The following is a 15,227-nucleotide window of genomic DNA, read 5'->3' as shown; positions in this document are numbered from 1 at the left end:
ATTATTTGATTTGAACTGAGAAATGGACTCGCTGGTGTTTGCTTCGCATCTTCAGAATGCACTGGGCGCACGTCATCGTCACGAGCTCCTAACTATCATCCAGTACTTGACTGGGCACAGGGCTTAGACAGTTAAGCTTGAGAACGATAATCCGATATGACCGGATATCCGGTTTTACAGGTGAGAGATACAGCTGTATCGATAGTAAAGTTGCCATTCAACAGTAATTAGCCATTAAATATTCAATTAACCGATAGTAGAGATAGAATTCGGCTATCGCGAGCACAAGAATCGGCGTCTTTTACTTCACATGCTGCGCTTGTGTCATTGACCACACAGCGCACTTAGATTGAGACTGCACGCATGATATAATATGGACAAGCACAACTCACGGTCGTGGTTGCCGCAACATCCCATGCATTTCGGCAGAACCGCTACGAGTCGCCGTCATTACCCGATCATCACAGGCGTGTCATAACGCGAGCGCTAACAAAACCACTGTAACGCACGCAGCGTAGCGTTTTCTTCACAGCCCAAAACGAAAACGAAACTAGTAGTGGCAACGAAGCAACATGCTAAAACAATGGACAGTTTGAGCACCGACGCCAGCGACGTGCAGCGATTGATTTTCAACGCACCCCGGAAAAACAAAAGTCGGACTTTGAAGTGAGGAAGGCAGCCAGATCTGTTCTTATGGGACACAGGGACAGAGCTAGTGTGAAGCATGGAGCGGTACAGAGCTTCTAACCCTGAAAAATAACCTACTACAGTGGTGGAAAGGGCAGCACGACCCTCTGGAGATTTTTTCTTTCCACGAAACGTGGATTAGTTGATCTTCCTCAAGAAAAAATCTGCCCTTCAAAAAAGATATGGACAGTCATGAGGAATAAAAAAAATGGGGAAGCACAGGCATAAGTGAAAGACTGCTGTGTATAAGGTTAAAGTAATGATTATTGATCTGTCTAAAATGCCATGTTTTTATTCCCCCCCAATTATACCAGTGGTAAAGCATAATTTATTATTTATTTATGATAACATTGCAGGTTTAATTCTTTTTTTTCAAGAGCTGCTGCATATAATTAATATTTTTTGTTTGTAAGATGTTTACGTTGAAAGTTTGCACTTAAATTACTTACCTCTCATGTTCGAAACACCAGGAAATACAGTAATTGAATTACTGCACTTTATTGTTGTCTGTCACTGGAGTTTTATTATCAATCCCATCCAACAAAATGACGGTCATATAGTAAGCCTTAATTTTTTTTACATAAAAAAATAAAACATAACATTGGTATGAAATTTATTTGTTTAATTTTGCGATTAGAAATGTGGTCTTTTTTTTATGATTAAAATACTGTACGAACACAACAAATGTTTACAATCGTATCGTTTCCACTCTGTATCGAACCGTATCGTTCTTAAACTGTATCGAAACGAATCGAATCGGTCGGCCTTAAAAATGTATCGTGTTTGAATCGAATCGTAACCTGTGTATCTAGATACATATCCAATCGGCTTCATGCTAGAGATTCCCAACCCTATAGACAGTACAGCTCTGTTGTAGTGAACCTAATTAACCTTTTATCTAAAATACTCCTAAATCGGCAAAATCTTGACTAGAATATATCTTTAAATGAGGAAACAGTTTTAAAACTTTGACATGTCGAAAATAGACAGAAGGGAACTAATGCAAAAACGGGAGCAATTTTAACAACTTTAACGGTTAATTCACAACATTAAATTGATTGAATGTAGTTTAAAGCTCCTGATGCAGAATGGGGACTATTATGGGGATTATTATGGGGAGTATTTTATTTACTGTTTTGAACTGTTAACTTGATATTGAAATAGTAGTTTATGTAAGCCTGAGAGGATTTTTGTACTATTTTTGTAACTAATGTACAAAACATTTAAAGAAGCTAATAACTGCGTTGGGGGTCGGGGCTGTTGTGCATGAATATATGATTTATAATCTAATCTTAGCCTCTGAATCGTAATCAAATCGTGAGGTGCCCAAAGATTCCCACCTCTCGTTAAAATATATCAAAAAGGCGATATATTGTGATACTTTGTAGCCAAAAAGGTTATCGATATGCTCTCACCAAGAATCGAAATATCGTGTTGATGATGATGAAGCTTTTTATTTCAAGCATGCAAAAAGAGACAGAAATACAATATAACTCATGTTGGCGTTGGCTCGCGACCTCGTACTCACAATGCCACGTATTTGTTTTCTGTTCTGGAGGCTTTCATAAAAACTGGAGTCGACACAGAAATACTGAGAGTCTAAGGGTGCGGTCAAACAATAAACACAAGTCTCAATGAATGAAGCACACACATTTCAGAATCTGACTCCCATTATACAGTGCCTTGCAAAAGTATTCGGCCCCCTTGAATCTTGCAACCTTTCACCACATTTCAGGCTTCAGACATAAAGATATGAAATTTAATTTTTTTGTCAAGAATCAACAACAAGTGGGACACAACCGTGAAGTGGAACAACATTTATTGGATAATTTAAATTTTTTTAACAAATAAAAAACTGAAAAGTGGGGCGTGCAATATTATTCGGCCCCTTTACTTTCAGTGCAGCAAACTCACTCCAGAAGTTCAGTGAGGATCTCTGAATGATCCAATGTTGTCCTAAATGACCGATGATGATAAATAGAATCCACCTGTGTGTAATCAAGTCTCCGTATAAATGCACCTGCTCTGTGATAGTCTCAGGGTTCTGTTTAAAGTGCAGAGAGCATTATGAAAACCAAGGAACACACCAGGCAGGTCCGAGATACTGTTGTGGAGAAGTTTAAAGCCGGATTTGGATACAAAAAGATTTCCCAAGCTTTAAACATCTTCTAGGAGCACTGTGCAAGCCATCATATTGAAATGGAAGGAGCATCAGACCACTGCAAATCTACCAAGACCCGGCCGTCCTTCCAAACTTTCTTCTCAAACAAGGAGAAAACTGATCAGAGATGCAGCCAAGAGGCCCATGATCACTCTGGATGAACTGCAGAGATCTACAGCTGAGGTGGGAGAGCCTGTCCATAGGACAACAATCAGTCGTACACTGCACAAATCTGGCCTTTATGGAAGAGTGGCAAGAAGAAAGCCATTTCTCAAAGATATCCATAAAAAGTCTCGTTTAAAGTTTGCCACAAGCCACCTGGGAGACACACCAAACATGTGGAAGAAGGTGCTCTGGTCAGATGAAACCAAAATTGAACTTTTTGGCCACAATGCAAAATGATATGTTTGGCGTAAAAGCAACACAGCTCATCACCCTGAACACACCATCCCCACTGTCAAACATGGTGGTGGCAGCATCATGGTTTGGGCCTGCTTTTCTTCAGCAGGGACAGGGAAGATGGTTAAAATTGACGGGAAGATGGATGCAGCCAAATACAGGAACATTCTGGAAGAAAACCTGTTGGTATCTGCACAAGACCTGAGACTGGGACGGAGATTTATCTTCCAACAGGACAATGATCCAAAACATGAAACCAAATCTACAATGGAATGGTTCAAAAATAAACGTATCCAGGTGTTAGAATGGCCAAGTCAAAGTCCAGACCTGAATCCAATCGAGAATCTGTGGAAAGAGCTGAAGACTGCTGTTCACAAACACTCTCCATCCAACCTCACTGAGCTCGAGCTGTTTTGCAAGGAAGAATGGGCAAGAATGTCAGTCTCTCGATGTGCAAAACTGATAGAAACATACCCCAAGCGACTTGCAGCTGTAATTGGAGCAAAAGGTGGCGCTACAAAGTATTAACGCAAGGGGGCCAAATAATATTGCACGCCCCACTTTTCAGTTTTTTTATTTGTTAAAAAAGTTTAAATTATCCAATAAATTTTGTTCCACTTCAAGATTGTGTCCCACTTGTTGCTGATTCTTGACAAAAAATTAAAATTTTATATCTTTATGTTTGAAGCCTGAAATGTGGCGAAAGGTTGCAAGGTTCAAGGGGGCCGAATACTTTTGCAAGGCACTGTATATACCTCACATTTTACAACCTAGTGGGCATTCACTTTATTCATTCAGACCATTGGTCAACAGTTCTGGGGGTCGTCTATGACTTCCCCTTATTTGATTATCAAAGACTTGAGTAGACTAAGGGGGAATCATGTTACACCTTTGTGTTCTTCAAAGGACTAAGATAACTGGGCTTACTTTTATGACACGAAATGGTATATGTTAAAACTAACCAGAATGTGAATGTATGGTTGCTTTAACTAAGAATAAAAGGCTACATAATGCATGCAAATAAACATATGAGTACATAAGACTCAGGAAAATTATTTGCGCTCCACAGGGAGTGGGAAGAAGAAAAACTAATTTAATCCCACCCCTGATCTCATCGTCCAGCAGTGTTATTTGGTGGGATACTTCTGTCCTTTGACTTTAAGTCCACACAATGAAGAGATAGGAAAGTGAAAAACAAGATGACAAAAACAACTAAACCAATAGACAACCAACTAGACCAGGGGTCGGGAACCTATGGCTCTTTTGACAGCTGCATCTGGCTCGCAGACAAATCTTCCAAGTCTTAAAAAGAAAAAAAGGTTCTTGATGCAATGGGAAGGGCGCTAGGACCTCGGGGAAAACCTGGCGGGCGTAAGGGCCACAGGGGAAGCGTTAAAAAGAGCAATGAGTAAGAGGCGCTCACATTTTTTCCTTTGGCAAGCCAGTGATAGGCGATATTCAGGACAGGTGGGGCAGTGGAGAATGCAAAAGTCTGATGATGTGTGTGGCAGTCGGTTGAAATAGTAGCTATGCATCTGTAGCGTGGTGCAGACAGAGATGAAATGCTTCAGTCTGTTGCTACACATTTAAAGGGCAACTGAAGGGCTTTCCGGATTTTGGTGTAATTTTACGAATACAAACTTTGGACGAGTTCGTCAAAACAACCATAATATTATCAACACGTAATTGCAAGGATAATTTGCGTTTTTTTTTTTTTTTTTTTTTTTGCACTCCGTTAAATGTCCCTTCCCAAACCCGGAAGTGTGACGTAGATACACCGACTCAACAGAAGACTCGTATCCACAGCTAGCATAGCAGCAACAACTATATCAGTGATACTTCCACCAAAGGATCGGTCTTTCGTGACGTTACCGATGGCAAAGGCTCCCAGGATAGATGATCTACAATTAATCCCTACATGTTTAAACCTGAGGCGTCAGATGACGACGATTTACTTGACACAGCAGATGTCGTCATGACGCTAATTGACAGCTCTACACATCTCGAACGGGAGAGTGGTAAGTCCTGCATCGTGACTTTTCTATTTGAGAGAATGCAATTACATGGTTGTATATATTTTCCATGCTCTCCACATAGCTAAAACTGGATATTAGGTTATGGGATAGCTGCTACCGATCTAAAGATGGTATAGCTAGCCCAAATGTGGCTAAATAAATGATATATGTTATTGATTTTTCAAAATAAATCACAAAACGATTTTATTTTCCAGGTGTTGCTTTAAACCTTCAAGTAACTACCCTTGCAAGAGTATGCCTGTGTCGTCAGGAGATCCCAGACGTGAGAGCCAAACTTGAGGAGGCTGAAGCACTAACAGGGGCATGAATTACATTAAAAAAATAAAACCATAAATTATAAACAACATTGACATATTTTGTTGACTGTTTAATATATTCTATTGGTATGTAATATATTGTAATTATTTTACATTCAGAAACAATATTCAATAGGCCACAGTAATAAGTGATACCAGATTTATGTTGAATCAGCATCAGCTTTCGCTGTCAGATTGTGACACAACAAAGTTAACAAGTTATACCAAGCAAACAATGGCACACATCAAAGAACATAAATTTAGTAAGCAACACAAAGTTAGGATAGCAACGGACTAGCGCAACATTGAGAAATGATAATGGCAGTGGGAAATATGTATTTACTCATTTCTGTAGCATTAAGTGTTCTCTATACAAAGATAAATCATTATTATTAAAATATGAAGGTAACTAGATTTTTCTTTTAAATATGTGTACTGTATATATGACTAGTTTATGATTTCATTTCATCAAAACTTGCTACATTTATTTCTCCTGTCATCGTCATCTGATGTCACGCACGGAAGAAAAAAATTCAGCATCTGGCAGGCCTCACAGGATCTCTTCAGTCGTCATCGCTGGACACCGCATCACTTGGGTCATCATATGACTCGACCCACTCGCTCTTGATTTTGGGAAACTGATGGCGACTGACTTGCAACGCTTTTTTCATCGTGTTGAGGGTTTCCACCGCTTAATTTTTTATGTTTGGCTTCCTGGGGAAAAAAATCACAGCAGTATGAAAATATTGGATGAATCCTAATTTTAATTTAATATTTTTAATAATAATTTCTTGGTGATCAAATAATAATGCCCCAGTCAAAGCAGCAACTATTTGATGCTACTGTTCCCTCTTCAAATAGGCAGACCTTGATGTTGATGCTGTAGTACAATAGTAATTGTTTTATTGAGATGTATTTGGTACATTAGGGCCTGGCAGGTGGATTGTTTTATATATAGGCTTTATATTTACCCTGTGACAGGCCAAAAAAAAAACGAGCCAAGGGCCTATTTGGTGCTGGGGACATTTGAATTTACATAATACCTATTGATATAGTAATAAAATCACATGAGTAGACGACCTGTCAGCAAACCTATCTACTTATGACAGGCCAACAGCAACAACAAAAAAATGTAGCAATTCAACAAACAGGCAGTAGCAGTCCCCCTCGTTTATCAAGAAAAGCCAGTAACGGTCTCTACTTATGTCTTAGTAAAAACAAGGTTGCATTGTTGTAGGTTTTCAAAGCTGTCGTCGCTGAAATAATGAAAACAATGAGCCGATTGGGGACCTGTATGCATGCTCATAAAAACGGTCCAAACCTTTGCAGGAGAAGTTTTTTTAGGACCACTCATAGAGTCTCGAGTCTTCCTGTGAGCAATTCATCGCTTCACATCGAGATGGCATGACGAATCTTGCGAGTAAAACCCAGAAAATGTTTGCAATATATGCCGAGGATAGCGTGGTGCTATATTTCGGTGTTCAGAGTGGTGGCGACGCTCCCTGGAAGTTACGTCATCAGGTAGCGGTCGGCAGGGCGGCGCGTCCCTCGTTGCTATGGTGTTGCTATGGCCATAACTCAAAAACTACGCGGTCAATTATTATTATTATTTTTTTTTTTATGTGACTTTTTGAGACTGCGAGTGATGCATTTAATACAATTCAACAGAGTAAAACACTCAAGAACGAAATCCGAAAAGCTCTTCAGTTGCCCTTTAATTTTATTTTCATTTTTCTTACACAGCTGAAACAAGAAAAAAGACAACGTCCGTCTGGCATTGCTGCTACAGACGGCTCATATCTTATTCGCTCTAAAATGCGAATTCTTATACAATTATAGTAATGAATAAATGCAAGCTTTTGTGATAAAACATTTAACTTCTGCATTTTAGACACTTCTAGCATTCACTCATCGTCCGCTCGCCATTACGAACACATCTGATGAACCCACTCAAATTGACAATATGCGAAATTCCATGGCAATCAATGACTTTTTGAATGATATGTGAGTAACTGGACTGTAACACAAACATGCTAGACTGTGCGTCCCGGGCTGTTGACGGGGACGGGTATCGATAAGCATTTGCTTTTTCCCGTTTTCCCTTGTCTGTCATCGTCTTTTTTTTTTTTTTTCGGGCAAATTATTCCCTAGTCTGTGTCAATGTTTCTCCTTCCTGGCCAAAATATCCCACACTCTGAAACTGTCAATGATTCTGATGATGATGACAATGACAATAAATTCATTCATTAATCCAATCTGTAGTCATACATAAACATACATAACGATTAACATATTTCTGAACTATATGAACACACAGTACACATTCACATTCATCCTAAAATAAAGCAAGCCACAGTCAAATTACTGTATACTCTCTCTCTCACCTGAAACAAGAAAAAAATACTTTTAACAACGTCCGTCTCGCATGACAGCACAGGCGGGTCATTTCTTATTTGCTCTGAAATGCGAACTCTTATTGCCCATGCACACCAAGAAGCGAAGGCTGCCCCCTTCTGGTTCAAAACCGTAATTACAACAGTCTTTTTCAGGCTGAAACTTGTGTGTATATTTTCCACAAACAACGAAATATGATGAAACATTTTAACATAGGGTGAATCTATATGTGGACACAACAAAATACTTAATTAACTATTTTAATATTATTTAATATCTATTAATTTAATATTTATATACGTTATCAAAAATGATTAATTAAATAAATAAAGAGACTTATTGTACTTTAAAAGTGTCTAAATTACATAAAATGCACATATTAGTTGTATTTTTATTTTTAAACACGTTGTATGGCTCTAACAAGTACACAGACATACGCAGTGACAATAGAAAACATTATAATAAAATGCTTCTATTCAACCAATAAATATTGGACAAACACGTTATTGACTTTATCAGTGATTTATTGCTTCCAACTGAAAACTTAGCTCCGCACACTTCACTGCAATCAGCCAGTTTTGTTGTTTTGGCGCATGCGATGTTAAAGGATCGATTAGTTAAAAAAAAAAATAAATCCAACGTCAGAATTTGGTGGTTACAGATACAAATGCCTAAATACGAACACAAATGCGTAAATATGAGAACAAATTTTTTATATACGTACACAAATGTGTAAATACGAGTACAAAGCTTCCATAAGCCGTGTTTTAATGACCTCATCACAAGAGGACGAAAGTTCTTCACACAATTCGATGGTGAAATTTCGGTCTTCAAAACATTTCAAACGAAATTGCATTTTTAGCTATTTTTGGCCGATAGTTTTCGGCGCTGAATTTTTCGGACGCATCTACACGCAAAACAATGTTTCTTGCGGCTCAAAATGACAACGCATATTTTTTCCCACCATTTTTTTGTGGATACTTTTCAAAACCGCATCATGTACTGAATCCACGAAACCGCAAGAGACCACTGTACTCGTCTTCTCCAAGTTTTGCAAAAAGGAAAGACGCAGTGGTAGTCCATAAAATATATCAATGGTTTAGAGCTGTCCCGACGTTGTCGACGTTGTCGACGACTATACTGTTGACGGGTATTGACGGGTTAAAAAAAACATTACATACGGATAAAGTTTAGAATGGCGGGCGCTCGCGATGCAAGCAGTTGTTACTAACACCCCCAAGGGGGCCGCTGTTATTTCAATGTGACCGGCATTGTCAAATTGAGCAAAGAGGAAGAAAGTGGGCGAGAGAGAAAGCGAAAGAGAGGAAGTGAGATCGGTGAGTTTGGAAAGTGCGCGGGTAGCGCGGAGTTCAGTGGCTGCAGCCCCTGTGCTTTTGTTTTGGACAATAAAAGTATCCATAAAGAGCCATCCGACGCCTCTCGGTGTTTTTATGCACGCCGCCGCCTTCCTGAGGAGCACATGGGCCGAACCGACGACAACGAGCCAAGTGAATCGCTGGTTCACTTCTCACTATGGCGAGGAGTTCAAAACACCGCCAATTACCCAAAAGGGCAGAATTGGTGACACATGAAAGTGGCATAAATCCAAAAAAGCGGACCAGAATAGCCAGAGCCTGGAATAATTTCAAGGAAAATATGGAGGGTGCCACTGTGTGTACTCTTTGCTAAGCTGAGCTCTCATACCACGGTAGCACGTCGGCTATGAACGATCACTTTGAAGCGCCGTCACCCAAGTATAATTTTCCAAGACAACAAGAAACAACAAGCTAGCGGATTGTAAGTCCATACAACTTTCAAAAGATTTTTTAAAATGTAAGTTACCTTTATGTGCGTCGTATCAACGCGCATTTTTATTTAATAAAATAATTAATGTATATATAATTATATAATTTAAAAAAATTTTTTATTACATTTATTAGGATCATGGAAGCTCCCACTTGGGGAAAATATATACATACAACCTGTGTATACATAATATGATAAAAAAATATATGGAAACCGCACTGGCCTGCTTAATGTAATCCATGACTGCACTAATGTTAGTTACTTTTAGGGCTGTCCCAAACGACTAATTTTCTCCCGATTGGTCAGCCGACTATTTTTACGATTAGTCGACTAATCTAATAATTAAATTTTTTTTTTTTTTTTTTTTACTAATTTAGCAATGAAATTTTTGTTGACGCCTATCAATTCACAAAAAACATTGGAACACTCAAATCATTTATTAAAGTACAAATAAACACGTAAATAACAATAATAAATCACAAATAAACAATGAGTTCAAATGCTGATAGAATTAACTAGTGTAGCATCCCGATTGAAAAGATGGTCTCTTAAACTGATGGTTTACAACTTTTATTCCATCCTTGATGTAAACACACTGTAAGAGCTACGGTGCACACAAATAAAGCAACACAATTAGAAATTAACAAAAACTTTTCAACTTTTTCCTTTTAAACCTTATTTATATATCAATGAATTGCCTATATGAATTGCCTTTACCTTATTACCTTATCATTGACAATCTCTCCCTTGAGTGCAATCACTGTATATACTGTATATATTTATGACCTTTTAACCTTATATAATTTTCTATATCATAAAATAAACCATAACATGAAATCATGAAATAAACCTTTCAATTAGCATTAAGAACAATACTAATAGCACTTATAGGCCCATTGTCAATGAAACATTATTATTTAGTAAGGCGAAAGCACCCTCTGGTGTACAAAAAATGAAAAAAAAAAAATTAACAAACTGCGTGAAGGCGCTTGAGGTGTTTATTCACGGCCGACGTGCAGCCAAGCTTGGCACTGAAGAGACAGGACAGAAGAGTGTTTCTTTGAAATAAGTCAATGTTTTGGACACTCTGGTGCGCTTTTTTTGGCTTTGTGCCGCTTGCAAACAGAGCATCCGACATTCTAACTTTCCACGCATATATTTTTTTAACCCTTCATTAACCGTCGACGGGATGCTGTGCTCGTCGACGGATTTACGTCATCGATGACGTCGACTATGTCGACTAGTCGGGACAGCTCTAGTTACTTTATATTATAAAGTATCATTGTGTATATACATATAGTAGTATACTATAAAATTAATACTATATATTTAATTTTTGTTACTGTGAGAATGTGTGCCTCTCATTCAAAAGAGTTGTGGTAATATTTCAGTGTGCCCTCTACTTTATCTATTTTCAGGTTAAAACAAACACAAGTTGAACAGTTTTTCCCCTCCCCCCAAAATGTAGAATGCACACCAGAAAAAGCATCTGAACTCACAAAAAGTATTCTGAAAATGGTTGTCCGGGACATTGCAATTCATTTTAATATTTAGAACAATATAGACAATGACATACCACAAAAAGAGTAAGAATTGTTTTCACCCCTGTTAAAGAGGTGGAAGTCTCAGTGTTTCCGTTTACATTTTTTTGTTGTTGCACTAGTTAATGCCAGCATCATTTGACCTCATTGTTTGTGATTTAATATTGATTTATTATTATTATCAGGGGTGCACATAATTTTTTCGCCCAGGTTCTCAGAGGAGGACCTGGAGATGTGACTTGGTCCTCATTGAGCTTGAGAGCCGACCCGCCTGATGCGATAAATTTATGACAAGCTTTACTTAGAGCCAATTAACTTTAATTAATTATATTAACAATTAATGCTTGATTAACATCAACGGGCACAACAAAATTGGATTTACTTTGAAGTGAAATGTGAAGAAATAAACATAAAAGCACCAATTCAAAATAAAGGGCATTATGCGGCTCCCACATTAACTCCAAGCCTTTTTAAAAGTGGGATGTCCTCCTCATTAGACCTCATTGAACGTGCATGTTTAGCTTTGTAAAATGCGAGCAAAAACACATTTGTCAGTGCATGTCGCTGTTCATTACCTTTATTCCGCGACTTGTCCATAGGGCGAGTGGGGTCATGTCTGACATAGATAGTTTGCTTAATTGCCACATGCTTTTTTTTTCGTGCTTTTCAAAGTTTGGTTGGCTGAAATTCTTTGACCCTACATAAAATGCGCTGCTCTTATCGGCGACATTGGGATTCTCACGGCACATTTTGTACCGCATTTCCGTGCGAGCATCATTTGCTTCTAGCCATGGTACCTCCTGTAGCCACTTTTCAGCAAAAGTCCTTTTTTTTCGGTAGCTCCGGTGACGTCTCTGTCGTCTGTCTGTCTTTTGACGGGGGTGGGGGAACACGGAAGTAATTACTCAGTGTGGCCTGCCTCTTCGACATTTTGAGAAGTTATTTTCTCGTGTCCGCCGCAAATACAGTGGTCAGCGATTGGTACGCAAAAGCGTATGGAAGCCGTTGAGGGCCAACGCGTTTGTCTACGTCCAGTAAGCATGCGCGCATGCGGACCACTTATGTGCACCCCTGATTATTATTATTTATTATATTGATTTATGTTTTTTATTTATACGTTAATAAGCAATGTAGGTGTTCCAAAATATTTTTTGTGAATTAATAAGCTTCAACAAAAATTTCATTATTAAAGTAGTAAAAAATAAATAAATAAATAAATTATTAGATTAGTCGACTAATCGGGAGGAAATTAGTCATTTGGGACAGCCCTACAATGGTTTCCTTGTGTCTTGCAGGTTTCAGAAAATACCGAAAATACCTTAGTGCTGAGCGGCAGCAGCCAGAATCTCCTGGCGTGAAAGAGGATGTTGAGCTCCCCCAAATCAAAGAGGAGGAGCCCAAGCCCTGTCAACAGATGCAACTTCCAATCAAAAAGGAGGAGGAGGAGCTGCCTTGCGTGAAAGAGGAGGAAGAGGAGCAGCATATCACCAAGTTGACTGGTGAGCCCCTGAAGAGTGAAGATGGTCCGAGTGAAGCCGGCACAGGGGCGGAGCCTCCAAGCGGCAGCAGCAGCAATTCAACAGAAGGATTGCAAGCAGACCTTTTCATCGCTCCGTCAGACAGAAATGGCGCCACGTCACACTCACCTTACAATGATGATGGCCATCAGACATCTAACGGTGATGACAAACTCTGCAAATGCTCTCAGTGTGGGAAAACCTTTGCTAATAAGTATTCTTGTTGGAAGCATATGAGGAACCACACTGGTAAAAAGCCTTTTTCCTGCTCAGTTTGTGGTCAAGGATTCGCTGAAAAAGGAACCTTAAAAAGACACAAAAGAACCCACACTGGCGAAAACCCTTTTTCCTGCTCAGTTTGTGGTCAAGGATTCGCTGATAAAAGAACCTTAAAAAGACACAAAAGAACCCACACTGGCAAAAAACCTTTTTCCTGCTCAGTTTGTGATCAAAGATTCAGATATAACAGCAGCTTGAAACAACACACAAGAACCCACACTGGCGAAAAACCTTTTACCTGCTCAGTTTGTGATCAAAGATTCAGTCTAGAGAGCAACTTAAAACGACACACAAGTGCCCACACTGGCGAAAAACCTTTTTCCTGCTCAGTTTGTGATCAAAGATTCAGTCAAAAGAGCAACTTAAAAAAACACACAAGGACCCACACTGATGAAAAACCTTTTTCCTGCTCAGTTTGTGGTCAAAGATTCAGTTCCAAGAGCGGCTTGAAGCAACACATAAGAACCCACACTGGCGAAAAACCTTTTTCCTGCTCAGTTTGTGGTCAAAGATTCAGATCCAAGAGCACCTTGAAACAACACACAAGAACCCACACTGGCGAAAAACCTTTTTCCTGCTCAGTTTGTGATCAAAGATTCAGTCTAAAGAGCAACTTACAACGACACACAAGTGCCCACACTGGCGAAAAACCTTTTTCTTGCTCAGTTTGTGGTCAAGGATTCACTCGAAAGACAGGCTTAAATATACACAAAAGAACCCACTTGGCGAAAAACCTTTTTCCTGCTCAATTTGTGATCAAAGATTAGCTCAGAGGCATCACTTTAAACACCACACAAGAGGATCCAAGATGGCGGGGTAAGAGATGGTTGAGTCTTTCTGAGCTCCGCACCACCGCATTGATTTTTCATACAAAACTCCACCCAACTTAATATTTGCAACAATTTTAAAGTTGCACGTTTCATCATGAATATTGATGAATACTTTTTGAGATCCCGGGACAAGATACTGCCAAGAGAGGATCGTAACCCAGCCAAGACGAGCGAGCCAGGCGCTTCTGCTAGCATGCTAGAGGAAGCGCAACAACAGGTTCAACCGGATGCGGGGGTTTTCCTCGATGCCTCGTTTCGTCAAATTATTCAGGAAATAACGGCGCACATCACTAAGGTAATTGATGAAAAGCTTGGGCCTCTATCTCAAATGGTACTGGTGCACGCTGAGCAATTAAAAAACATTGAGGAGCGTACCGCCGAGGCCGAAAACAGGATTGCTGCGGCCGAACATACCTGCAAGGACGTGAATACCCGGGTGCAAGAGCTTGAGAAGCAGATAAAAAGCATGGCCAAGCATATCGACGACCTAAAAAATAGAGGCAGGAGGGAAAATGTCCGCATTATTGGACTACCAGAAGACACGGAGGGGAACAACTCTACAAAATGTTTTGAGAGCTGGATACCCGAAGTGCTCGGAATGGAGACGAAAGCCGGCCGCGTTAAAATTGAGAGGGCTCACCGTATTCTAGCCGAAGCTGGGACCGAACCAGTGACTGGGACCCGTCCTGGTCCGATTTCACAACTTCGCCGACAAACAGCAGGTGTCGGACGCCGCGAGACGCAGCGGGACCGTGAAGCACCAGGAATTCTCCATCATGAAACGGAAGGCTTTTGATGATGTGAAGAGGCGACTACGAGAGTTGGGCTTCAAATACATGATGCTTTACAGGGCTACACTGAAAGTAATCCACGGTGGGGAGTCTGAAAGCTTCGACTCCCCCGCTAAGGCAGTGACTTATGTGGACACAATGAAGGAAACTTCATGCGAGTCACCAAACGATCTGTTTATGTCTATGGCAGGTTAACGAGCTGAAAAAAATGAGAATATGTTGTTTTACATTACATTTATTTGTGGTGGGTTTCTATATTTAACTTTTACGAAGATCGTTGTCTCATAAAGTCTTGATTGGGCAATTTGAAGTTATTTTGTTGTTGTTGTCCTATTGCCTTGTTTACGAACCTGTCCAATGTTATATAAGGGTGGATACTACCCTTTAGGTGCTACCATTGGGGTTCAGAAAAGTTTTAGAGTTGAGAAATGGAGAAAGTTAAGGTAATCCCCTGGTTATAAAAAGGGAAAGTTCCCTCCCACAGTGCTGT

General features: G+C 39.6%; 1 protein-coding gene across 2 annotated transcripts in view; it reads left to right on the top strand.

The window, feature by feature from the left end:
* Positions 1-13,885, top strand: part of LOC130928067 (zinc finger protein OZF-like) — a 29,876-nt gene extending 15,991 nt beyond the window's left edge. For both annotated transcript variants that reach the window (XM_057854286.1, XM_057854285.1), the window contains exon 3: positions 12,616-13,885. In XM_057854286.1, the coding sequence (XP_057710269.1) occupies positions 12,616-13,883 (1,268 nt within the window). In that variant the 3' untranslated portion in view covers positions 13,884-13,885. The remainder of the gene's footprint in view (positions 1-12,615) is intronic.
* The last annotated feature ends 1,342 nt before the right edge of the window (positions 13,886-15,227 follow it).

Source organism: Corythoichthys intestinalis, chromosome 13 (genome assembly GCF_030265065.1).
Source record: "Corythoichthys intestinalis isolate RoL2023-P3 chromosome 13, ASM3026506v1, whole genome shotgun sequence".
NCBI lineage: Eukaryota > Metazoa > Chordata > Actinopteri > Syngnathiformes > Syngnathidae > Corythoichthys > Corythoichthys intestinalis.
This window is presented reverse-complemented; position numbering and strand designations above follow the sequence as displayed.